Genomic DNA, 26908 nt, shown 5'->3' with positions numbered 1-26908 from the left:
TTCTGATCCACAGATTTGACTGTGCTGACAGACAGTTCCATTCTATTCCTGCTACCTGGCAGGCACTCATGGACAACCCCAATGATGTCAAGGAACTTATACCAGAGTTTTTCTACTTTCCAGAATTCCTGGAGAATCAAAATGGTAAACTGACTGCTAAGAATATTCTCACAGAAAACTTCCTGTATTTTTCAGAAAAGAATTGTTACAGCCATTTATGAATGTTGAGGAACACTTACTATTTTAAATTTATGGTGTGACCATAGACATTAATCATGATGCTAGCTTCACACTGTTCAGTGAAGATACCAGTTGTGTTAAGCAGCAGCCTAAGCGTAGTTTAAAATTCAGGCTATGGGCTTTAAGGATGGCTAAAAATGGGTTGTTTACCCAATGGAAAGTACTAGAGATGCTCATTTGGATGTTTGAAAAAGTTAATAATAGTTAATACTGATTAAATACTTAGCAAAAGTTAAGAGATACATTATAATTATTGTAATGCTCATTGAAAAGACAATATCCTGCATTCTGACATGAGACTCCTAGATGTTTTTTGATTCGCATTTATTGTTTTGTGATTTGTTTCTCTATCTTTGCACAATTTGAAAATGGCTTTGTATGTTTGTTACATACAAAGTTACAGTCTACTGGAGTTCTGAATTAGAAAAATTGGGAGCTCCCAAGTCCCCCTTTCAAGTCATTTAAGTATTTAGAGTTGTTTCACTGATAGCTGGTGAGATTTTTCAGACTTCTTAAAAGCCTTGATTTTATAACCATTTAAACTACTAATTAACTCCCTTCTTACAAATAACCTTATTGAAGTGTTTTGGACTCTTAATCCTGGTAAAGCAAATGCAGATATGTTTACAGATGGATGTCTAAAAGATTAATACTAATTTTATGGTTGGGACTTCAGCTTCAAAATAATATAGATGTTTTGGATAATTGTTATCCTTTATTATTTAAAATTATAAACATGCAGAACAGAACTTAGCCTCCTATGTCAGCAGTAGGGTTATTTGAGATTTACATTAAGAATTTTTAATATCCTTCTCTTGCATTGAGAAAGTAATGATTTTTAATCTTTATTGAGAAATCAAGGTACTTGAAATATTTTGTAGCAACTCTAAAACTTTCCTAAATTATTCACCAGGTTTTAACTTAGGCCAGCTTCAAATGTCAAAAGAGGTGGTAAATGATGTTGTCTTGCCTAAGTGGGCCCACTCCCCAGAAGACTTTATTTATAAACACAGGAAGGCTCTGGTAAGACGTTGTTTTTATGTGTGACATAATCGTAAAGGAAGTGCACCTGCACATTCTTACTGTGGTTTAAATGTAAAACAAGTGGGATGACATTCAAACTAGAGTTGTGGTTGCATTTGACATTACAAATACCATTAGAACTTCCAGTTAAAAGCTCTGTGCATATTGATAAAATGCTGAAAAGAGCATTTAATATCTTGGGCATTTTGGGCACTATTGATTTGGGCATTTGCTGTCCTTGGTGATAAAATGCAGAAGTAGGTGAGTAGGCTTCCCTTGCCATTTAAAGATGATTCTGTCTGGTGTTAGGAAGCTGGCAGGTTACCTCCCCTTGCACAGGTGTGTTTCAATAGTGCCCATCTCTTGTGTCACTGTATTGATTTTCCCTTTTACCTGGCAATTACTGCTCATGACACAAGGATATTCTTATGCTTCTGCCTTACACATTGCTAAATACTTAATTTGTGGATACTCTTAATTTAGGAATTGAATCTTTTCCGCAGAAAATAGTAAAAACTTCAAGATGGGAGCAGTATTTCTCTTATTCTTACAAGAGCATTTCTTCCTTCTAGGAATCTGAGTATGTTTCTGCTCATCTTCATGAATGGATAGATTTGATTTTTGGCTACAAGCAGAGGGGACCAGCTGCAGTGGAGGCGCTTAATGTGTTCTATTATTGCACTTATGAAGGTACAAAGCAGTATGTTCTCTTGTCATTATCATCAGGCTTGTGAATTTTCATTTTAAGACAAAGACACTTGATTTGTGAACGTCCCATTCAGTAGCATATGGTAAAGCAGCAGATTTATAGATGAAATATGGCAGTAAACCTTGTAATGTATCATCAAAAGAAGTATAGTTTTATTTAAAGGAGCGCTGTTACAGTTTCTTGTCTTTTTTTTCTACAAGTTACTGGGTCTTGTCACTTATTTGCTTGCTTAAAAGCGTTTGTGGGAAGAAGTTTCTTGTGGTTTAGAGTTCAGGTACGTTGCTTAAAAGCAACTAATATTGGAGACAAATTTTTCTGTTCATTTCAAAGATAACTTTTGGTTGGTTTTTGTTTGTTACTTGTTGCTTGCAATGAACTATATTAAATTCATTTGATAAGACAGAGGCCTTGCCCTCACAGATATACCTAGAATTCCACAGGCAGAGTGGAATTTTCAGATTGTATTTTAAATGGAGGCATTGTCTGGAGGCTTTTCTGGGGTAAAGGGTCATAATCCTGCAAGTAAATTAAGTTTTGGAATGTTAGTTGACCATATTGGTTCTTAATAAGTTGTTTGGATTGTGTTCTTTTTTTTTTCCCTACTCTTCATCCAGGGGCTGTGGATTTGGATGCTTTAACAGATGAGAAAGAAAGGAAGGCTTTAGAAGGGATGATAAACAATTTTGGGCAAACTCCCTGTCAGTTGTTAAAGGTACTGCTCTTTTGCTCTCTCTTAACCAGACCTTTGTGGTTAAATACAACTCAGTTACAAGGACTTCTGAAAAAACAGTGGCTTGTAAGGTAATGATTTGCAATTTTAGCAACATTAAATCTTTGCCACGTTACCAAAGAATCAATTTTCAAAATAAATTACTTCAAGAGAGGGGTATTAGGTATTTGAGACTGTTTTTGCATTAAGATTCTGAGTATCTCATGTGCATTGAACAAATTGAAAAACTAGTCTAATTTATTACTCCTTCAAATATTGCCTCCTAGGAGCCCCATCCACAAAGGCTGTCAGCAGAAGAGGTGGTGCAAAGACTAACTAAAAGTGATACCTCTACTCTGAATATCTTCCAACACCTCACTGAGCTGAAGTCATTCTTCATAGAGGTAGATATGTTACTTGAAATTGTTTAAAGTCTAATCTGAAACTTCTGATGTACTTGAAGCAAAAGGTACCAACCTAGATGAAAATAGACTTGCTTTCTATTTGGAGAAAATATTTTAAAATGCAGTATGTATTAAATTAACTGTCTTTTTAGTTGGCTTCATAGAGGGTAAATCCCATAATCTGCTGGCTGCTTGTGTGGGTGCTGTTTGAGTATTAAATTAGTCACCATACCAACAAAGCTGCAAACCTCACTGGTGGTGTGTGAGGACTCACTGAACTTGGTGGTTCAACTCCCTGACTGGGGTCAGGGTTTCATTTGCAATGTTTGTGATGAAGCTTACCTGCATGAACTGAATGGATGTGTACCAATGCCTTAGGGTGCTCTGCACGTCTGACACTGATTCCAGAAGCTTTGGATCTTATTCTTTACAGGTTCTAGATTTAGCCCTTAGCTTTTGTATGTAATCAAATCAAACCCATGTCCTTTCTCTTAGGGAATTAGTGATGGTGTGCCCATTGTCAAAGCTGTTGTCCCCAGGAATCAGTCACGTTCCTTTATTTCTCAGGGAAGCCCAGAGATCTTGGTGAGTTGCATGTGTCAATACTGTTCTTAAACTGAAGATAGTCAAATGGGTGTGTTTTTTTCATGCACCTTGTAGAGTAACGTTTCTTAACTATTCCTCTTCAAATGTGTTCCTTTAACCTATAATGAATGTCAATTATAAGTTAAATATTTATCTTCCAAGGAAAAGCCAGGCTGATTTGTTGACTGGCATTTAAGAGCTGATGAGACATGACAGTAAATTACAGTGAGGTGTGTTGAAAGTTGCCACTTGATCAACTTCCCTACAGCAACCAATTTGCTAATGCAATGCAGCCCAGATTCAAAATTACAGCACTGAGTTATTAATGGTGTCATTGTTTGTCATTGCTTTCCAACCAATATATTAAACTATACCACATCTGGTGCATGCACACTCCAAAGGCCTGTGCTATTCCTAAAACTAACTCTTGCACTAACACATGTTCTTGTACTGTGGCAGATACCAAATAATAAAAGAACAGTGATTTTGTATTTACATCTGTATATATGGCTAGACACTGGCCCCAGTACAATAATACCTCTGTTTTGCAGGAAAGAATATTCCACTATTCCTATTTTGTATGTCAAAATTATTGTCTTGGCTTAATGTGGTACATTCATAGGTTATTTGGACACATCTAAAATTCTCCTTGTGTTTTTCATAAGTATCAAATAAAATAACCTTGAGTGTTTAGATTCCTTTGTTACTTTGTCAGAAATGAAATTGGTACAATGTTTGTTAAACTTCCATCTGTTAATTTGTTTACTATTAACAATTAGTATTCAGAGAATAGAAAAAGCAGCAGCTTAAACTAAATGCCTGACTTGTAATTGCGTATTTGAGAGGGGTTGGTTGCTGGATTTTTAGTTCTCCTCCCATCCTTCCTACCCCAACTTCTCTGACCTATGTAGAGCATAGACTATTTTAATATGTCTCTATGTACCACATGTGAATTAACTCATCTGAGTGGGATTTTTTATTGATTTGTTTGTTTGGGGAGAGGAGAGAGTTTTCCTTTGTGGTAGGTTTTCAAGAAGCCTCTGCTGGACTTTAGGCAAGCTCCATTAGCATCAAGGCAAGCAGAAAATAAACCTCTGGGTTTCATTAACTTTTTCATCAAACTTTTCTAGGTAACAACAAGTCTGAACTGTGTTATTGGAACTCATGGTTGGCTGCCTTATGACAAGAATATTTCCAACTATTTTACTTTCATCAAAGATACAACAGTGACCAATCCCAAGTAAGCAGATTTTGAGGAGGGGTACAGATGAATGCATTAAAATAATGAAATACAGTAATTGTTCAAAAATCAGTGGGTTATACTGTATTCACTGCCTGAGTTTTCACCTACAAATGCATCTTCTGATGTTCAGTAATATTACGTCTAATTTGTAATAGCATTCTCGTAGAGTTATGTAAGTGGCATTTCAGGCTTCATTCTTAGAGCTACTTCTAATTTTTTTCTAATTATCAATCATAAAAACTCATCTTGTAGTCTGAGTCTTCATACATTCTTATGTCATAGTAATACAGAGGTATATGTGGTGAGTTTGGCTTTTTTGTTCTTAGAATATTCCCTTTTTATCTTTAATGTTGCAATGCTTAGTAGGGACATGAGTTATCTAATTGTGTAAAAGGCTGAAAAAATCTCAGATGAAATCTTGCTTCCAGTCACTGGTGGCAGTAAGATTTTTGCCATGGATGTAGCCTCTTCTGTAGATGGAATTCGTTACTGATTTTTGAAGACACAGGAAGTGCAAAATCCCTGGATTTGAGCCAAGGTTGCTGTTAACTGCTCATCGTTTGCCTACAGAACACAGCGCAACATGAGTGGTCCTTTTGCCCCAGGGCTGGAGATCACCTCCAAGCTGTTTGCAGTGTCCCATGACGCAAAGCTGCTCTTCAGTGGCGGACACTGGGACAACAGCATCCGAGTGACATCCCTTACGAAAGGCAAACTGATGGGACAGCACATCAGGCACATGGGTCAGTCACTCTGTTGGGAAATGGAAAGGGTTGGTGTATGTTATTTGGTGTTCTCAGAATATAGCCACCTCACGTGGGCACACAAGTGTAGCAGTTGTAAAGGAACAGAAGAATGCTTGAATTGTGATTATGCAGAAATACTTGAGCATGGCTTTTCAGTCACTGGAGTGGTGCTTTGATGTAGTTTCCAAATAAAGCTTGCCTGCTATTTTTAGGTAGCAAAGTTGAATGTGTCAAGTGGGTGCACTTGGCTATATGATGATTTCATTGTTTAATAGTGTCATCAGCCCTTATCACAGTGGAGTATTTCATGCTGACTGCAAATCAGGATACAGTGTGACAAATTGTATCCACATTGTCAGTCTGTGGGAAATTAGTCCTAATTACCCATGTGACAATTTTGTCTTCTCTTCTTTACCTAGATATTGTGACCTGCTTGGCAATAGACCATTGTGGAATTCATTTAATTTCAGGCTCCAGAGATACTACATGTATGATATGGCAAATAGTTCAGCAGGTGGGTTATTTAGGTGTACTCAGAAGCAGTTTCTGGATGTAATTTTTTTCTCGGTTTTGCTATTGTGTTTTACTGGCTTCTTTTCAGGTTTGTAGGGAAGATAGTGCACTTCAGCTACACAGTAACTAACACATATAGTATTTCAGAGAAGACGATGAAAGTAAAATAAACTAATTGATTTTAGTGCACTATTTTAGCAGCTCTCTTAAAAGATTTCATAGATTATTTTCAGGGCAGGCAAATAAGAATTTTACATTTCTAGGCAGTTGTTCACTCCTAGTAGTTGCATTTTAGCACTGCCTTTTCTCGGGGGGAATGCAGATGAGTACAGAAAATACAGCACTGTTTATTACCTGCATTTGCACTGGCATTTGAGAATTCTTTTATATTTGTCTCATGTTTTCACACAGTAGAAGTAGTTGTGTGATCCACGTGTGTACTTACACTCAAAATATGAGGCTGTTTCCATCATTATGCATTTAAATGCTGATTTCTGATTGCTGCATTTGAAATGTACAAGTAGGATTAATTGCTGGGGGAAGCTGTCATGTTTTGTACAGTAGAATTCATCAAGTCACCTTGTTCTTATTGTGGAACTAAAGTCAGCACATTAAAGCAGTAGAGTGGTGCATAACTGCATGTGCTTTTGTCTTTATGGTGGGAGTATTTATAATTCTGTAAAGAAGTACTTTGTAGTAACAGTGGTGATCAAAAAAGTAAGACCTTAGTGCTTGTACGAGTAGCATTTTATCTCAAGTGGGGATAAATGTTGGAGATTTTTTTAGCTTGTTTATCTTTTTATTGTGAGTTAACTCATCCTCTGGAAATGATCTTTGTTTAGAAGTGCTTTTTCTTAAGATTTTTTTATATTTTTTTAGTTAATAGATATATAAATGCTGTTTTATGCATAGTAAATGTTTCTTGTGAGAGTTTTATCTTGGTCTTCACAAAATGGCAGCAATGGACTGCATACTGATATTTCCATTCTACTTGTCTTCTCTGCAATGACACCTTCTGTATTTTGTCACTTTCTCTGTATTCATGCATGCTTCAGGCTTTCAGTGCCTGATTGGCAAACAAATCTTTATCACAGAAATGAAAAGAAATAGTTCTCTGTAGAACTATTTACTGTACCTTCTTTCTAAGCACAGTTCTTTCCTTAGAACTGGTTTGAGAATAAATCTGCAGTACACTCCCTGGGACAAAAGCTGTGATACCCTGCAGTTATGTGGGAATGTTGCTATTTTTAATGAGTGTAATTGCAGGATTTCCTTTTCATATTGTACTACCGTAGTCACTGCAAAGTATTATTTGCTTCCTTTTCTTTGGAAAATGGAAAGAGTTGCTGTTATTTTAAAGTAAAATAGAAGTAAATTTCAGCTTCTTTAAGTTTGATTGTGAAGATGGTGCTTGATTCCAGGATAAACTAAGAACTGGACAAGCTCAGATAGACAGGTGAAGAACGAATGTGTGGATGGTGTATGTGAACAAGTCCTGTTAGGGCTGCTCACTATTGTCCTTGCACTCCTGGATACCTGCAGAGATAGGAAGGAGTCAGCTAAATAACATTGTCTCTCACACCTGTACAGTAACTACATGTTCATTAATTCTTGGGATTTCTGTAAGTAAGGTGCTGACATAGTGGGCAATACATTGATATTGGAGTGGTGAGTTATGCCTTTGGCTTTGGCCTCTGTCAAATACACACCTCACACAAGTGGTACTGAAGATACCAGAAGTTCATTTTTTGTTTGTCCTTCAGCTGCAAGAGAATGTGTCATTGCACTTTTTGTTACTCTCAGGGAGGAGTGCCTGTAGGCCTGGCACCTAAGCCATTACAGATCCTTTATGGGCACACTGATGAAGTTTCGAGTGTTGGCATCAGCACTGAACTGGATATGGCAGTATCAGGATCCAGGGTAAGCACCTTCCTACTTTTCCCTTTTTTTGCCTTTTCTCAACCCCAAACCATGTAAGGTGTCTGAAGTTGATAAGCATAATGCAAAAAAAGTCATTATTTCACAATCTTTTTGTAAAGCCTTGCTTATCAAGAAGATATGTGCCATCCCCTTTGCTGCCTGCTTAAATCAGACTGTCTCAAACTGCTGTGCAAAGCATAGGCTTCACCTACTATGTGGTGTAATTCTGCACAGATGAGCTTTAATATGTGTGGACTTTCTTGGAGATTTTAAGCCTCTCATAGCAACAGTGTTCTGATTGTTTCTTCCCTGCTGTGTTAACCCTGAAGGTTCTGTGCCACTTGCTCATGGTCTGCCATACTGTACTGCACAGGCAGGCTGCTGAACTCTGGCTTTGTACTCCACATAATGCCTGCTCATAAATGTGACCTGTGAAATGGCTGACTTGCTGCCTATCCTCGCTCTTGCCCTACTTGATTTGCTTTTTTCATATGCCTATAGTACATGGTGTTGAGGGGAAGGCTTCTTTGTGCAGAGTTCCTAATGCTCAGGAGTCCTTATCTCCCATCAAGAATTTAAGTGCTTTCAAAGCCCTGTATCCTCAGTCTGTGAGTGTTGTGATAACTCTTCTGCTGAATATCAACTCCCCTAAATGTGGTTGCTGCAGGACGGCACCGTTATTGTCCGCACTATTCGGAAGGGTCAGTACGTGAGGACTCTGCGGCCCCCTTGTGAGAGCTCTCTCCTGCTGACTGTCCCCAATCTGGCTGTGTCCTGGGAAGGCCATATAGTTGTCCACACCAGCGTGGAAGGAAAGACTACTCTCAAGGTACTTAAGTTTGTGGAAAACCTCTGTATCTGTCACTGAATATTTTAATCATAAGTGTATCTAACTTTATCTCATTTCCTGTAGTAATGAGGTTTTTTGACCATGCAGTGTCAGTTTCTGTATTTTTTAAAATTTTGCTAGCCAATTTGAGTGAAATTTTGTTAAAGGGTAAGTGACAGGCATATTGTGCTCTGGTGAGTTTCATGAAAATCTCCAAACACCTGCAAGGAAGATGCTCAAGCATACACTAATGAGTCTTCCTGGGAGAGCTACTTTGGACTGGAAAACTAGGGGAAACAAGTTCCACTGTGCACAGAAACAGAGGCTTATAAGGGGAGTAGTAGTAGTTCTGGGTTCAAGATGATCAGTGTTTACCCAGTTTCCTAGTTTTGGATTGGAGATCCAGCTATAAGGTTGTGTCTGTTGAGCTGTATAGTTGTTTTAATAATGGTAGAGCTGTTGTGATTTCTTTAAACATGGGAGATTTCTTGGAAAAGAAATGTAGGCATACTAACTACATTAGGAAGATGGAGAGAGGAGAGATTCAAGGTAATGCCAGGCTGGAAGAACTTAGGATGGTTTTGTTAGTTGTGTCTATAATCCAGCAAGAAGTCACTGGCTTGTCTAGAAAATGCTTCTGGATCTAGCTCTGTGGAAATAGACTTGTTTCCTTCTGCTTTTGGATTTGGGAGGGCAAGGGAGGGAAGAATGGTGCTAGCAAGGCTGAAGATGAGTGCAGTCTTGCTTTCTTCTTTCTTAACAAAAGTTCTTAAAAATAGGGACGTATCTATGAAATCTATGGATTTCCAGGTAATTTAGAATTGATTAAATGAACTACAACGTTACATCAAGAGGTAGCTTCAAAAACTTCAGTACAGGACCTTGCCTCCATACACATTGATTATAGGCTCCCTACTCTTGTATCATTCAACAAGGAGACTGTTGTCAGCATTATCATCTGCGGGTTTTTGCCAAATTAGTGCCTTTTAATGAGCAAAAGATAGAAGAGCAATACTCTATCCTATCAGTCCTCTGTGACATATTTATTTTTGATCTCTTCAGGATAAGAATGCATTACATCTCTATTCTGTCAATGGGAAATATCTGGGTTCTGAGACTCTGAAGGAGGAGGTGTCTGATCTGTGTGTAACTGGTGAATATATCGTGATGGGCAGCTTGCAGGGATTTCTTTCCATACGGGATCTCTACAGGTAACATACCACCATTTTTACTGAGATACAAATATGGGGGGCTTATAGAGAATGTAATAAACTTTGCTTGGTGCTATAGGTGAGACCCCCTTCTGTGTTCCCCCTCCAAAAAAAATAGTTTTTGGTGGAACTAAGATATGGAGAAAAATAAAACGAGAGGTTGTAACAGATCTTTCTTCCCAGACATTTATCCAAATTAAACACCTGGAACTGACAGGAGGAATTGTCAGTTTGCAAACTGTGCTGGTCCCCTGACTGATCACAGGGAGCTCAGCAACTGCAGGATCAAGCCTCATGTAGTTCTGCACTGAGTTTTAAGCTCCACTTACTGCTTAGCTCTGTAGAGCTCCACTGCTCCTCAGAATGGGAGGGATGTTTGTCACTTAGGCAACTGTGAAACTAATGTCACTGTTCTTCAGTGAAAATGCCTTAGCTTACTGACTTAACCCATCCACATCTCTTCTTCTCATTGAAGCTCTATTTTGGGATACAATTAGATTTTTAGGATAGAATTAGATAATTGAAACTGCAAATTATATCCTTGAGAAACTGTGTTTTATAGTGCAGCCTGTGGACAGCAATTTCACCTGCATGTGATTCTTTGCAGTATGTGCAAGCAAATACGTGATATACTTTCTCTCTGTGACTTTTGTTCCTTTCAGCCTGAGTCTGAGCATCTCTCCCTTGGCCATGAGACTGCCAATCCATTGCATTTCTGTCACCAAAGAGTACAGCCACATCCTTGTTGGCTTGGAGGATGGCAAGTTGATTATCGTTGGTGTTGGCAAGCCAGCAGAGGTAAAACCCACCATCAAGAACTTTTTCTACCGAACAGTGGGAAGTTCACTTATTTCTGCTTTCCAGTTGAGCAAGAGGTCTCCTCTGTGGCAGGGTAAATTTAAGAGCAAGTTTCAGTTTTCAGTGGGAAACAAATAACTTTTGAGACTGCTCTACTGAAAGTTCTGATTAAGAATCAGAGGTATATAGGGATCACAGATGGGAAACTCAGCTGGACTAACTTCCAGACTTTATCCTCACATCTGAATAAGTCATAATAGCTAATCTTTTCTGAACAGGATAGTGTTGCCAGCCTCTTCTTGATGAAATAATTTTCCAGAAGAAAATTGGAAATGAAAGAGAACAAGCTACTTTCTTTATTTTTTTAATGGTTTCTATCAGATATCTTTTAATATGCACTGACTGACATTGGGGAAAAGGGTATTACTTCTTTCTGTTGAGAGTCTCTAATGGCAATGCACAGGGAATCACTTCTGTAGGTTCTCATCTCTGTATGCCTGTGCTCCATATGGTGAATATAAACTTGTTGGTCCTGCATATTCAATATCAATTACAGAGCATCCATCTATCAAATAGATATGCCAAAGTTTTCTTTTGCAAAATGTAGTTTTTGCTTTAATTACTTTTTGTCATGACTTTCAAAGTACTTGAGTTAACTTAAAACTGCTTATCTTTATAACTCAATCTCTATTGTGCTGCTATGTATTTATTTGAAAATGTGATTATCACTTTTGCATGATCTTTAGTACATGCCAGAAAAGTGTGTATTAATTCAATTTTATATTTTAAATGTGAAAACAGAGCAACTTTATTTGTCAGTATTTTTGAATGCTTTTGCTAGGAGATACATAGTTTAATATTGGAAAAAGGCTTCACACAATAGTAGTCTGATTTTGCTTGCACTGGATGTGGAGAGGAGGTTTCCACTGACTTCCAGTTTTCTATTGTAGAATTGAAAAAGAGCTGATTATTATGTGGTTAAACATATGGTTGTAACAGCAGTTTTAAAGTCACTGTCACTTCTAAGCTTCCTATTCCATAGAAAAGATCTTTTGTTGGCTGAAATGTGTGTGTATCATTAGACTGAAGGCTTTTTGGTTTCTTATTTTCATTTTTTAATCACATCTATTTTTCTAACTATGCAGAAAGTGTTGTTTCAAAGACTGGATTCCTTTTACGCTTTCCAATTACTTTTTTTCCAGGATTTTCTGTTTACAGTTCAGATGATATGCAAGCTTAATATCTGTGTAAATAGATTTTTTTTTAAAAAAACACAAACATATAAGGAGCAACATTATGTCCCAGATTTTCTAGTTTTCTATAATGGCATCAATCAATATATTTGAAGAGTGTCTGTATGTGGGGTGTTCATTTGTTGAATGACTTGTTTTTAGTTTGGAAGGAATGTGTTAATTCCTGGAACTTTATCCATATACAGAAGACACTGTTGTAGTTCTGGCTTTCAGTGATACTGATCCTTAGAACAGGATTGGATCTTTAGCATGGACTTGCTTTAATGTGCAAAAAGTGAAATGCTGCTTGGTATTAGGATTGGCCCTTAGTGTTTCTGCACTGACAGTATCTAATATGGAGTATAAGAAACCCTTTGAATTTTTAACAATTACTCAGCTGTTTTGGATGTTGCAGAAGTCTTGGCAATTATCACTTGTTAGTGTTAATCCTGGTCAGTGCTGTGCCTTTTCTGGAACACTGCTGCTCTGAAGCAGGTTACATTTGTAGTAGTAACTGTGAGGAGCTGTTCTCAAACTTATAAAGGCATGGATCTTATTTATTGAACTGCAAGGAATTTCAGAACTTAATCAGCTGCCAGGCTGATCACTACTGGCCAATTATCAACCTTGTGCTTAGGTAATTAAGAGTTTCTTATAAACTGTTGTCAGATTGCAGACCTACCAGATGCTGGATTTAATATGGCCTCTGGTTGCTTGTTATCCATCTTATCCTATGGAATACTCACTATGAATTACTTCTGCTTGAAACATTCCTCTGAACACCTCACCCAGGATCTTTGGAAGACTGTATAGGTTTGACACCAGGAGATAACCTTTCTCTTTTTCCTTTGTTCTGCTATCACTGTCCTGCATCTTGGCTATTTTTTTTTCCCTCTTCTAGCAATTTCTGTTTGGAATCTCTAAAATAAAATTACCTTTCTTCTCATTTAGTTCATTTTTGCTTGGCATTCACCTTTTCTTTTCCTTTCCTACCAAAATAGCAATCTAAGTACTCTTTCTAAGCCGTTTGAAGTAGGTTAAGCATATAAGTACACATTAGTGGGTAATATCCCTTTAACTGTTCAAAATCAGAGAAGACTGTGGCTAGTGTTTTGTGTCTTGTTTTTTGTCAGTCCCAGGAATCATCCCTAAGTGTAACTTTTAGTTTATTTTCAAGTAATTTTTGTTGGTATATTTTGTTTATGCAGTACATTGTCATGTCTGCATTTCACCAGATTCAGTGTCTGAATTCCTTTTTAATTTATCCACCTTATCCCTTCCCCCTCCTTTTGTTTCTCTGAATTACTTTCAAACAGATGCGCTCAGGTCAGCTTTCCCGAAAGCTGTGGGGATCAAGCAAACGGCTCAGCCAGATTTCATCAGGAGAGACTGAATATAACACTCAAGATTCCAAGTGATTGCTGCTTCTACCTTCTCTCATGGATTCCAGAAAAACATTTAATCTTTTGGTCACTTTAAATGTATAAATATGTAACTAGGGCTTTGATTCTGAAGTCTGTTGATGAAGAACCTGATAGAGGTACAGTAGTAAGCATATGTACTCATCAAGCAAGTTAGCTTGCTTGCATATTTGTCCTTAACTGTGTTCACTTGTTCACAGCAAAGTCCCTCTCTCAACAGCTGCTAAAACTGTGTTTTGGGAGGGCTAAAAACACCCAAACAATTCCCCCACAAGTCTCCAAACCTCCAGATTACTAATTCAATTTAAGTAATAAGACTTGATTTAAAGCTAAGTAGGGCCAGATGCTCCTTGATAACAAACAAGATATTTGGCTTTGCTTTGACAGCACTGTTATTCCCCAGTAAATTCAAACTCTGGTAGTTGCAATGGTTGGATTCAGAATTAGATAGATGATGGTTCCAGTCTTCTCAATACATTTGTTAGCCTAATGACCTTTATTGCAGTTTGTTTGTGTAAATGGCTATTGCTCTCTTTTGTGTAGTTCCAGTTTTAGGCTGTTCTGCAAGGAACATCTGTGTTGCACTACTTTATCAGAAATTGTTTTAAGTACAGACATGAGTAACTTCAAAAGAGTTGGAGGTGGTGAAGGAGCTGAAGGAGGTAGGAAATATTGCTGCTGAAAATTATTTATATTGTTAAGTAAACTTAAGACATACACCAAGAAATCCCATTATATATTTAACATCTTGCAGAAATACCTAGGAAGACCCATTATCTATATTGGTCAAATATCAATCTGCTTCATTAGTAAGGCAACTCCTGCAAACAAAAGATAAATTTCCACTGCAGAATCATTATGTAACATTGCAGCACAATTCAATTAAAAATAGCACCTGTTTGTTTCTTGGCTTGGTGTTCACCAAACCAGTTGTTAGCCATATTTCTTTTTTCTGTAAAAATAAGCAGGGGAAAAACAAACGATATATCCATTTTCAAAGTGCATTTAAGACCTGGTAAAAGAAAATACCAGATCCTTATGTGTGCTGTATCAAATTGCTTACTATCTTCTGGAGAAGCCATTACTGATTCTTTTGTTTGTTTAGCAATACATGATGATAGAAGGGTGTGCGTTTTCCTATCAATCTGATATTTTTCTAATGTTAATGATTGAAATTATCAACTCTATACTGTTAGAAAAGCTGGGTGCTGAGGGAAAATACGAATTTCCAGATCAGCGTGCAAAGGTGTGTGTGTATGTGTATATATGTGTGTGTGTATATATGTATATTCATGTATGTATTAAAAGAAGCAAATCCCATGGGGTGAGGGGAGCACAGATACAAGGCAGGTGTAATTGATTGTTAGCTACTATGTTCCCTTTTGGGTCTCCCTTTCTTTCCTCTATCATTGCTTTTCTTGTTATTTTTTATTTATTTATTGAAATGAATGTGTGTTGTATCTCTCATAAATGTTATCAGATATTCCCTGTGGCTGGGGAGTTGTTGAACTACCTGAGGAACATAATGTATAATCTTATTTCATAAACTTTAAGCACAATATTTATTAGCTTTACAGAAATAATAATACCTCCTTACCCTACTAAAGGATCATCTTTACAAGTTACGTTAGTCTCATTCAAACTGATTTTTCCTCCTCACTTTCTTTACTGGAAAAAAAATCCCTCTTGATGGCTGATCGGTGTACTTTGTAAAGAAAGCTGTGTTGCATTTTCTTAACTTTTGTAAATGAAGTAATAAATCAGATTAGTGAACAAGTGGGTCTATGCATAGTTGCAATATTCTGCCTAATCACTGTGACAGACTGGATTGTCTGGAAAGTTAGGAGAAAATAAGAATTATTTTCCTGAGTCACTTGCCAAGAGAGGATTAAACTTCCAAAAGTAGAGTGGTGTGGGTTTTTTCATACTCCATGTATGTAAAAAAAAAAAAAAAAAAGTAAGTTAACCCACATCCTGTATTTTCAAATAAGCTATAGAGAAATGAAAAATACTATTTTTAATCAATCACCTATCCAGTAAGAATACTAAGGATACTGCGGAAGTATTAAATTTGTTCATGAGAATGTGAAGTATGTTTGTCCATTATGATTTCATGAAGAAGGGCTTTCAGGGAAACTCTTTGGAGAGTAGTTTAGAAGTATTTCAGCTCAGAATGTGAGATCTTTCTGTGTTATGGGAGATTGAAAAAACTCCGTTGGGGCATTGAATTGATGGGTTTTATATGTATGTTTAAATGCATAGACAAGGCTAAGTGTTTATTTGCAGGGGAAGGGGGCAGGAAATGATCATGCTTTAGACTATGAGAATCAAGTGGGAAAAGGGAGATGAGTCTTAAGTAGTGTTTGGTGGGAGCACAGTTTTCTGCTTGTCAGTTGCACAGAGGGGTTTGTATATGCATTTGAAAACATCCTATTGTGGGTTAGGTACGTTTATACAAAAGTTAAATTAACATTTTTAGTAGTTAAATATTAAAGAGTACTAAATACAGTGTGTCAGCTTAAGTAAAATATGTTGCAATAATTGAAGTAGTTTATGATGAAGACCTTTTGACATTTGAATACCATAATTTTAGTCCATCACAAGCACTGGGTGATCATCACAAATACCTGGGACAGGTTTAAATGTGGACAGTTCTTGGGCTCTCAAACTCAAGGCTAGTGTGTGCTTAGTACAAAGCAGGAGCAGCAGAATGAGGAGGGGGCAGGTGAGCTCCGAGATGCTGCTTTATGCCCCAGGTAGAATGGCAACATCCGTGGCCTTTGGATCTTCTGCCTGGTCTTTAGGGGTGGAACATGCTTGGCATCCTTGCCAGAGGCCATCTGGAAGGACCTCCATAGCTTTGAAGATCTGCACTTTGTCTCTCTTTAAAACCAGCTTTAAATAAAAGACAAATCAAAAGTGTGAGCATTAGCTGGTATGTTGTTTCTTTCAGTTTAACTTATTTGCATAAAAAGTATACAGTAATGTTTAAAAATGGGAAATAACTTTTCAGATTAGGTGTTTGGGACAGTTGAATTGCAGCCTATTATGCAGTGCGCTGTGAATTGGTGAACTGACTTTCATAATTCTTTGATTTCCTCAAGTCAGTAAAGCTTAGGATCCCATTTTGTTTTTCAGGTAGTATTGGTGAAATAAGATTCTCCTTTGGTTGTGATCAAAGATTTGTTTAAGTGTAAAAAGTAAAGTTTTGAGATGAGAGGATTCAAATGAGGAATTTAGAACAAACAAGTCTTAAGTGACATTTTTTTCATAGCACTACATTTGTCAGGATCTTCTTTGTGATATCTTCATATGTTTAATTTTTGGAACAACTCTAATAATATTTATCAAAGTTCAACATATGCTTACCTTTGAAGATAAGTAAGTAGGAGTGTAAATATATATATCTAAAAGAAACTGAAAACTGACCTACTTTTCATACCTGTATATAAATGAGATCAAGTAGTTAGCAGTATTAACTTCGTAGCACAGTTTTGAACTTGCATACCAAAGGATATTTAGAAGACATGTCTCCTTTATTTCAAGTAAAATGTTTGTTAAATTTCTCTAAATCAATTTACTTATATTCTTGATAGTATTTTTAGTTCTCTTTTTAGCTATAGTGAAGAATCCCATCTAGTCTGGGTTTGAACTGTGTGAGCATACAGAAAGTGAAATGCTCTTCAAGTTATCATCTGACTTAGGCAGATTTTTCTGTACCAATATTCTTGTCCATTACTCACTCATAGGCTAGAAACCACATCTTCCATCATCCATGGACCTTACCAGCACAACATAATAATCCCAGTCCTTAAGTAACTGTATTTGTCCAGATGGTTAATACACCGTGTGGAAATTAGATTTTCTTAAGAAAATAATTGATTGTTTGATATTAAAAAGAGCAAAAAAAGAAAAAACCTAAACCAACAAAACAAACGAAACCTCTCCCAACCCCCACATTTTTCCCTCCAAAAAAACCCAAACTCACCCACATTGGAATCCATATTGTAATCATATTACAATTGTTTTGCTAATCTGTAACATTGATATAAACAAGCTTTTTCCTCTCTGGCATACCTTAGATCATGCACGTTATCACAAAACAAGTTTATCAGTCTTCACAGGCTTTAAATGGCCAAGTCAATTGGCTATCTTATAAGGATCCCCTTGAAAGTTGTATTTCTTTGTCCTTTAAATGAGTGCAAAGAACTACATTTCTGCACTGGAAAAATTATTTAAAATAGTCCTGCAGGAATGATAAATTTATTTTTGTAATGCACAGATTAGGTAACATCTGCTTTAGTCCATGGGAGCTGTATACCTCACTTCCCTAAACCATGTTTTCCTCGTCCCTGTTTCCTTTGCAAACCTTTCCCAATCTTAATTAACAAAATAATTAGAAAATATAAGTAAAGAACCAAATGCTGCACAGAGCTTTTACTGTGTACATGTATTTAGTTGAAAATGGGTATCTATATACAGATTTTAGAAGGGTAGGGAGCTTTAGAGCGACAAGGAGGTGTAGAGATGTCAACCTCCTTTTGCTCCTATATTGAGAGTCTCTGCAGACACTTGCTCTGTATTGTCACCTGAAACATTCCTGTCTTCCACTGCTAAAGGCACCTTGCTATGTTAAATGCTGAGCCGAGGTGCTGGGAATATTTTTTTCCCTTTCAAAGAATTACAAAAAAAGAAGCGTGCACATACAAATGCATATCCTAGTGTGAGCCTAGGGCTTGATCTAATAAATACTTATGTGAAACCACTGCATAGGGTTATATTTATTTGAATGGAAATTCAAGCATGTGCTTCAGTGATTTCTAGGTCGTTTTATGCTTTCTGGCTTAGAAGCTGTGTTGGTTTTGGCTGCAAACATGACACGTGTTGGTAGTCTCCTTTTGGGGAGAGAAGTTTCCATGGTATCATATACATGTGGGCTCATTGTATGCCAGTGTTAGAGTCAACTGAAGTGTTTGGAAGATGTCTTTCCTTCCATTCCAATAATCCAATCTTATTATTACTAAATTGCCCTTGTAAGCACATCTAAAAAGCTACTGCATTAAAAAATATATTTTAAAGTTGGTAAAATGCTATTGTTCCCTTCTTCAGTGTTACAGATATCAGATGCCTGAATGTAAAAAGACCTCCAAGTGGCACCATAGCATGCTCTGCATTTCAGTCGAGTGCCATTTACCTTACTGCAGTCTTGAACACCCTATATGTGAGGAACTGCTTGCAGTGTTTAGTCCAAGGTAGCCTTTGTTCATTTTTAACTCACCTTTTTGCTGTGCATCTGTGGAAGAAGACTGGTGTGTCTTTCTTTTAGTTACCTAGTTCATCTATCCTAAGTAGCCCAAATAAAATAAATGTTTCACTTATTTTTGGTAGAGTTCGTTCTGTATGTGTTCTTCTCAGTTTTGTCCAGTGGACTTGAGAAATTTGGCAGGTATTTCCAGAGTTTAGGTCTGTGCTAATTTCATCACACATCTTCTGTCCCAGAAGTATGATTGTCAGTATAGATTATGGTTTAAAGCTGCTAAAGCGTTTTGAGATTGGAATATAAAACATCCAGCCATATATATCATAGATCTAACTGAAGTTGAAGGCTACTTATTTATTTAGCTTCCTATTTAGTCAGTATTTTCCTCTCAAGGGAGCCATATATTCTGCCTTGAAATAGCTTTAAAATAAATTTGTCTTGCACCTGACAGTACTACTTCAGTCATATGCAGCTGTGAGCTGTTTCTTAAAGAAAGCCATGAGGAGAAAAAAGAATTCAAGACAAATTTGCAATACATATTCTGATCCTGCAGGAGCAACTTAGTATGAGATTAGAGAAATGCTGCATGTGAGACTTATCTCCCTTTGGTCAGTGTTTTGATGGAAACTGTGATGCTACTCAGTTTGCCTGATGAATTTTTACTGAAGCTAATTGGAGGTGGAAGCAAAGGCCTTACAGCAACAGTTAACCATATCTTCTGATAATTCTTACAGATTGTGCAATTATGTGATTACAAATGGATCTTTAAATGCCAAAAAATGCCTTTTAAAAGAGTTAAATGTTAAGTCTGAGGAGTGTTGGAAATAACTACTTTCAGAAATGAGCCTTCAGGCACTGTAATGAACTTGCTGTCTGTCTTCTGTGCAATATCTTTTTCCCTCTGGGTGCTTTAAGAGTATACTGTATGTCTTACTTTGTTTTGATCAATATGTTTTAAGAGTGTGTATATTGGCTAATGATAGATTTTTTTTTTCCTGTACAGCATGGTGGAAGACGTTTTAAAATTTTGCACTTTTCTAGGATTTGCAAGTTTGTAACCTGAAAATTTTTAACATGCACACTTTTGTATATAATTAGCATTGTATATATTTAACATGAGTCTGAAGCAAATAAAAGTAATTGAATGCAAAACTTCTCCCTTTATTAATAGCACAAAAATTAAATTAAGTGTGGGAGTACACTGAATGAACAATTCTTTAATTTAGCAGGTAAAAGTAGGCAGTGGGAACAGCTGACTCAGTGTCCTGTCTTAATTGTGTTAAGGCAACTTTTGTTTTTTGGTGGGGAAGGAATCAAAGTGAATACATGAATGTACAGGCCCCTTCAAGCTTTGAATAGCTATGATTAGCCAAGTACTGCAATAAAAAGTCTTTTTGCTGGGAATGAGATGTCTGAAACATGCATCGGGGTGAGGATAAGAGCCCACTAATGCATATTTATATTTATTTCTATAATGCATATTTATCTTAATTTATAAAGCTGAGATTCACCACCCACCCTGGGACTATAAGCATCTTCTTCCTCATTGTCTTCCCCATATAGTAACTTTTCCTGCAGAATATGGAAGGCTATGGATTCAGGAGATTGCTGTCAGTCAGGAGGAAACTGAAATCTGTTCCAGGCTCATGTTCAGTTGGTTTCTTACCCCTGCAAACAAGACAAACCATGCTGTAAGCTTTAATGGGAGGTGGGGCTACTCTGCTTCTATCTGTTACTAGGGATGGATCAAGGCACCCTTACTCTGTACAAGCAAATTTTTGACTCACTTCTTTGCCTACATCATGTAACATGCATTTTAGATAAAGTCCATCTAATTCTAGCTGGATTCCCTTGTTCTGGAATTCAGTGCATTAGGGCCAAACTGGTATTTCCCTGGCTTTCGTTAAAGGAGCTGACTATTGAGGCTCTTTCTGTGAAAGTTAACTAGAATTTGGAAACATAAGCACCAATGGATGGAATGCCAAAGCACACACTGGATTAGACATCCTTTAAAGTACTGTCATACTGCTGGGTCCTTTGGAGCATTAAACAATACTCACATTTTCCCCAAAGAGAAATGGAACCAAAGGATTAAGTAACTTCTGCTGTGGGGGACAGGCAGCATGTGCCAGGAGTCTAATAGAAGCCTCTCTTCCTTTCTGTCTGAAGGATATCAATTCAAGTGAAGCATTTACCTCAAAAACAGACGTGCTCCTGTCACTCCTTGCAGCGTGGCTTTATCTCCTTCCACTAACAGCATTGTACCTTCCCGCAAGCCCTGGTGGAGGTGGAAACATTTAAAGTGATTTTCAAGCTATGTGAAAGGGTAGAATGCTTGTCACAAGCAGGCCAGTCTTAGTGCCACCATGACTACAGACTAAACCTTCTTGCTTACCTAACAAAGAGGTTAAGACAAAATTAGGTGAGTTACCTTGTTTTAGAAGTTGACTTTCTTGTTTATTTCAGTTTTCTCTCTTAAAGGAGAAACTATTAAGGAGGTGAGGAAACTGTTTTTTCCCACAATTATTCTTAGATCGAGTTTGGGCCAAGCAATAGTCAGCTGGGTTTGTTAGTGCACAAACTTTATACTACAAGATCAAACACTGGGACAGGAAATGCAGAGGTCCCACTTTCCAGACAGACATAATGAAATTACATATACACTACTGAATGTGCAAATTCACAAACTGTATTACAGAGATTCAGGTTAAGAATATCTGCAAAAAGATTAAGGGGAGTTTTGTACCATCTGCATGCACACCACCCCCAACACACAGTATATGGTGGCCAGTGCCTGGGAAGATCAGAGCTGCCTAAAATGGTGTTGAGCAACACTAACAGGAGTATACATTTCATTGGCCCTAACCCATTTTCTACAATGAGTAATATCCAAGGCTGAAGCTCTTAACAAGAATACTACTAGCATTCCAAGCCATGGTTCTGTAATCTTGACAGGTGGGGAAGCCACACTGAGAGCTATCATGAATGCATTTACAATGTTTATTATGCTACAGCCTCCTGATGGAGAACTGCTACTCACCAGAACTGGAGGGGTGTTTGGTTCTTCGTGATACTGACGGATTCTTTCCTCTCTTGTCTCCTGCAATAACGAGCATAGATTTAACTTCCCAGGCCATAAGGTAGGACTTGGAGCTATTCAGGTGATATGACATCAAACAATTTCATAACATTAAACAAAGCAGGCACTTCCCCTCAAGCAGAATGGGATGGCAGGATTGACTCTAAATAGGTATGTGTTTTACCCTTCAGCACTAGCAGCAATTTACTGCAGGTTGATCAAACAGAACTTACACAATCCCAACCCAGAAAAGCCTTAAAACTTACTTCTACTCAATTGCTCTTTTTTTAATTTGTACTATCTCTGTGTGCAGGAAGGTGGTAGAAGCAAATGCCTGAGGTGCCACCTTTGTGAAATAGAGTAGTGAATCATGGATTTTTAGTGATTAAGTATTTGCTTGTTTGTCTTCAAGTAGGTATTACACTGAAGGATTTCCTTTTGTCAACAGCTCTGTCATGTTTCCTGAGCTTTACTGTTGAACTGAGCAACAGTAAAGAAAAACACAGGAACACAGCAGGGACTTGGTACAGCACAGAGCTTCCAGCCTCCTCTGAGAGAAAGAGCAGAAGTTATTTATAGGGAAAGAACTTCCTGCTTATCTAGTGACAAGCTGATTAAATCACTACCTGCAACTTCATCTAAATTCTGGAAGCACACCCATATCCACTGTTCCTCATTGTTCCCTAATTCTTGTTACTTCCTCTAACCATGGAATTTTGATTACAAAGAGGAAAGTATTTAGGTTGTTAAAAGATGCACCACACAGATTGTTCCCAGGAATTAGCTGACATGCTGTTCAAGAAGGAGCTCCTCCCCAGTGTATGGCAATCTGTCTTTATGCTTGATGGCTGAAGTGTTTTTCTTTCAGCTATGCTAGTGCATGTGCTTGCTCAGTACTGGGCATTACAGGCTGTGCTTCCTGCAAGGACACGAGTGCCCAGGTATCTTCTTACACAACTCTATGAATCTCAAGATCTCCCTGAAGGTCAGAAGACCTTCAGATATTTAAGCCTCTTAATCTATGTTTAAGTTAGGTCTTCCCAAGCAGCAGGTAAGACAGAATTTTCCAGAACCACAGTGCTTTGCATCTTAAAACTTTAGGCTTATCTTTTTTTTTTTTAAAGTCTTCTATTCCATGCCAGATACCAAGCGTTTCAACTGTATTTCAGACATTGCAGAGCTTCGGTTTGTGAAAAACACTTTGTTCAGTAATACTGTTGCCAACTCCTCTTCCCAAGCAAAGTTAAGTTTTAGGAAGAAGCAAAGTGTTACTGCCTTCATTGGTATTTCCAGTTTTTCTGGGGAGCAGCTGTTTGATATATTGTAGCTTTGTAAGGCCTCAAAAATGCACACTATTTTTACTCCTCCACACCCTGGTTACTGTGTTAGTTCTAGTGTGCTTTACTTACACCCATGTGAGTTCTTTTAACATCTGGGTCCAGGTAGTGGGGGTTAATATTAAAAGGAACTAATCCTAGAGCCTTCAGGGAAGGTGGATAAACAATTGGCATGTCATTGGTGGTATTGATGCTGATGGTAGCAACATTGGTTCCTGCACTGGATCCCATATAAGGAATCCCATCCTGAAAGACAAAACCAATGATCAGTCTGCAGTATCAAAACTAGGAACTCAATTTTATAGTATCTTCTAGCAATCTCAGAGACCATCATTCAGATCAGATATAGACATCTCACCGCTAACTTTGCAGGTGAAAAGCAGAACAGGAATTCAGGTTCTGAGGTGGTCAGTAGCTTCTCTGTGTCAGAGAACTAACTGCTGCCTGCCTTGTACTCAACTCTGACCTCCCAAGAGAGAACTTACCAGGCTGTCAGTGCATGTTGGACTTTGCTGTTAGGAGGAGAGACTTGCCTCTATTGCAGTTACAGGAAATATCTGAACTGGCTTTTAACTAACTAGCTTCTGAAGAGAGCAGACCATTGGAAGCTCAGTGCAGTGTTGTCATAGCATCAACTTACCAGTACTATGACCAGTTTAGCACTGTTTAGTGCTGGGTACTATGCTGTATATGGAAGAATACCACACAAATATGCAAGTATACAGGTAATGCTGAATAATTTGTAAAAATAGAGCTGTTTTGAGACAACTGGTGGTAATACAACCAAGCAGTTATCCAGACTTAACTGGTATTTGGACATTTTCTGGCTTTCATTCCCATAAGAGATGTTGAATTTCTATATATTAAGAAAAGTCTAGCTAAACTTTATTCTTGACAGCTGGCTTTACTGTGGCTTGTATAAATCTGCATAAAGTCATTTGCAATTCCACATTGCTAAGGAACACCTTGCTTCTGTTCTCTTCTAGAGATGGTGTATCTTTGCTGTGCCTTATGAGATTCACCAGCTAGACTGGTGCTGCTGTCCAGAGGGGCTTAATGGCACTCACACCTCTCAGTTCCAAAGAGATACAAAAATTAGATCATTTTCAACATCAACAGGACACTGTTTAAAAGGCACGTATGGATACAACTTTATCACCAGTTTATTAGCAGACAACCTGCAACATGAACACATCTATATCAACAAGATATGAAGTGGGAATCTCAAGCTGAAAAACAGGGTTTCTGGACATAGGTTAAATCCTGCACTAGTCTTTTGACTGGTATTTTGAGGGACTTACTTCTAGGATTCTATGTAGCATTATATATCCCAAGGTCTTTCAATCCAGCATCTAGAAAACTGCTCTAGGAAGACAGACTGCTGACCTTAAGTCTTTTGAATGACTCAATAACAGCCTTATTTGGTCACGGTTTTCAGTTCACCAGGTTGTTTGAGATGGCTCAACATTTTAATAGAGACAAAAGTGCAAAATCAGCTTGGATTTGTCTAAACAAAAGTTCATACATGAGATCCTGCCAGAAACGGTAGTTTTACCTCAAGCACTCTCTTCCTGATCTCATGTATCAGACTGTTGTCATAAAGAGCTTTCAGGAGACGGAATGTGTTCCCACCTCCTGCAGAAAGAAAGTTCAGCTTATTTAACATGCTTTCACCATCAGTTTTAATTGAAGCCTTTACAAACTTGGAAGACACAATGAGTTCTCTGCTCTATTCAGGGCAGTATCCTGCTTTGAGAAGCAGTAAAACCAGAAGCTTCAGAAGAATGGGCACTGGGCAGGCCATGGGCATGCCCTGAATCATCCTTGTAAGGCTGCCACTGTCTGACAGTGGCCTCTCTTCCAACACCCAGGGCCATGATATGAGGACTAGAACTTCTTGGGCTTGCTAAAGTGATGATACAGCTGTTATGATCATGTTTTTACACTGAAGCACTGTTCAAAATAATTTGAAATTTACTGGGGATGAAGTTCCATCAATAAATCTACTTCCCAGCCCACCACTAAATTTAGGGTCATAGGGCTCCAAAGTACTGTCCTCTGTGGTTTCTAATTACTGTGCTTAACTGCTTAATTGTTGGTCTTCACTGCTACCTCTGAGCAGAACTAATCCAGTGCCCTATATAAACCTTCACTGGGGAGTAAGAAGTAAAACTTACCAATAAATATTGCTTCAGATTTTCTTACAGCTTCCACTGGATCACAAGATTCATGAATGCTGTCCAGCCCATAACCTTTAATGAAAAAGTATTTACCTTTGCCATGACAGTTTGGTGGAAGAATGTGAAATGTTCAGTTCCTCCCTATCCACCTCCTCCAACCCTGAGCCAAATGTCTCAACCAGGGAAATTTTAGAGAACTGTACAATGTAAAACAGTGTACATCCTATATTAGTGCAGGGCTTCAGCATCAAGCTGTACAAAAGGAAATGCTTGTTTTGTGGATATATGCACTCAGTGTGTAGGAGCAGAGCATTTCACTCAGCAGGTGCAAGCCAAGGCACAATATCCTGCTGAGCATTACCAGGTAACTAGAAAATAAGGAAAAAGCTACTGGTCCTCAGATGGCTGTGCAGGATGTGTTGATTCTAATATTGTTTGTGCAAATACCTGATCTGAGTATTTTTTCTGTTAAAATGTCTAACTTTGGTAGATTTGCCTTGCTGGGGTTCACTGAGTACAGAAGTGTCAAGAGAGACAGAAGAACATGGGCATTTGATAGCAGCAATCTTCCTGCAAGTCAAGGAGCAAAGTGTGCTGCCCAGGGAAGTGAGTACAGATTATTACTACACTAACAGGTCCAAAGTTACCCTTAACAGTGATAGATACTAGGTGGAGGGCTTGCTGTAGGCTGCTCTGCAGAGATCTTTGCTCCAAGCAAAGTTCAGCTGCTGTCCATCATGGAACTATCTGGGTCCTTGATGTCTCAGTAATGGTCTTCACTGAACACCAGTGACTGCGCGGCTTGAGTAGAGTTTTAAGATATATGGGAAGAAATGTTCCCTCATGTGATTAAGAAGGATAAAAAGATGCCACTTCATAGTTAGGGATAAAATCTTCCTCCCTGGAGTGGGTAGAAGTGTTTGCAGCAGGATTTCTTCTGGAGGCCTCTAAAACATCTCCTTCCATGCCCAAGCCGTGCTGCTTGCTGCCCGTACCGTAGCAGCCCAGCCCAGCCCGTGGCACCGCGGGCTGCAGCGCTGTGCCCGGTCGTGCCCGCACCCTGCTCCCCGTGTCCGGTGCAGCCCCGGCACAGCCGGCGTGGCCGCAGACCCGGGCCGGCCTTACCCAGGCTTTCAAACTTCTCCCTGGCCGTGCGGGCGTAGGCGTCGCGGTCGTGCAGGGCGTAGGGGATGAACAGCACCCGCTTCACCTTCCTGGCAGAAGAGAGGGGAGAGAGCGGTCGGCGCGGCGGAGGCGGGGCCGGGCGCGCTCCCGCAGCCCTGCACGGCGCTTACTGCCCGAGGAAGCTCTGGATGTGCTGCTGGCAGTGGCCCAGGTACCCCCCTCCGTGCAGGGTGGAGTTGGAGATGAGCAGCAGGCGCCGCGGGCCCCCCATGCCGAGCCGAGCCGAGCCGTGCTGAGCCGTGCTCCCAGCCCAGCCCGGTCCGCCCCTTCCTGCCCCGCCGGCG

General features: G+C 38.6%; 2 protein-coding genes across 7 annotated transcripts in view; one reads left to right on the top strand and one right to left on the bottom strand.

The window, feature by feature from the left end:
- Positions 1-19995, top strand: part of NBEAL1 (neurobeachin like 1) — a 79723-nt gene extending 59728 nt beyond the window's left edge. For 3 of the 6 annotated variants that reach the window (XM_088167924.1, XM_088167921.1, XM_088167922.1), the window contains 13 exons: positions 14-144; positions 1154-1263; positions 1836-1953; positions 2587-2684; positions 2969-3085; positions 3581-3670; positions 4801-4910; positions 5484-5656; positions 6079-6173; positions 7976-8092; positions 8760-8921; positions 9984-10132; positions 10795-19995. In XM_088167924.1, coding sequence (XP_088024050.1) covers positions 14-144; positions 1154-1263; positions 1836-1953; positions 2587-2684; positions 2969-3085; positions 3581-3670; positions 4801-4910; positions 5484-5656; positions 6079-6173; positions 7976-8092; positions 8760-8921; positions 9984-10132; positions 10795-11068 — 1744 coding nt within the window. In that variant the 3' untranslated portion in view covers positions 11069-19995. Of the gene's footprint in view, positions 1-13; positions 145-1153; positions 1264-1835; positions 1954-2586; positions 2685-2968; positions 3086-3580; positions 3671-4800; positions 4911-5483; positions 5657-6078; positions 6174-7935; positions 8093-8759; positions 8922-9983; positions 10133-10794 lie in introns of those variants that run through there. The other 3 variants (XM_088167925.1, XM_088167923.1, XR_015804809.1) reach the window with 2 other exon arrangements.
- LOC106855525 (alpha-aspartyl dipeptidase-like) lies at positions 19984-26900 on the bottom strand. The gene is made up of 8 exons (XM_014880269.2): positions 26735-26900; positions 26565-26653; positions 25437-25511; positions 24815-24894; positions 23332-23505; positions 21884-21943; positions 21039-21121; positions 19984-20511 (listed from the first exon to the last, which is right to left on the bottom strand). Exons 1-8 carry the CDS (start codon positions 26833-26835, stop codon positions 20433-20435), a joined length of 741 nt encoding a protein of 246 aa, XP_014735755.1. The 5' UTR covers positions 26836-26900; the 3' UTR covers positions 19984-20432.
- Positions 26901-26908: the final 8 nt, after the last annotated feature.

Source organism: Sturnus vulgaris, chromosome 7 (genome assembly GCF_052056855.1).
Source record: "Sturnus vulgaris isolate bStuVul1 chromosome 7, bStuVul1.hap1, whole genome shotgun sequence".
NCBI classification, from domain to species: Eukaryota; Metazoa; Chordata; class Aves; order Passeriformes; family Sturnidae; genus Sturnus; species Sturnus vulgaris.
Note: the sequence above shows the minus strand (reverse complement) of the source record. Positions and strands in the feature narration are given on the sequence as shown.

What these genes read in the sequence shown, in the direction of transcription:
- LOC106855525 (XM_014880269.2), bottom strand. Translation starts at nt 26,835, where the DNA reads ATGGGGGGCCCGCGGCGCCTGCTGCTCATCTCCAACTCCACCCTGCAC. An exon ending in ATCTGAAGCAATATTTATTG is followed by an intron (nt 24,895 to 25,436) that starts GTAAGTTTTACT and finishes TTCTTTCTGCAG; the next exon opens with GAGGTGGGAACACATTCCGT. An exon ending in TCAGGAAGAGAGTGCTTGAG is followed by an intron (nt 23,506 to 24,814) that starts GTAAAACTACCG and finishes TTTGTCTTTCAG; the next exon opens with GATGGGATTCCTTATATGGG.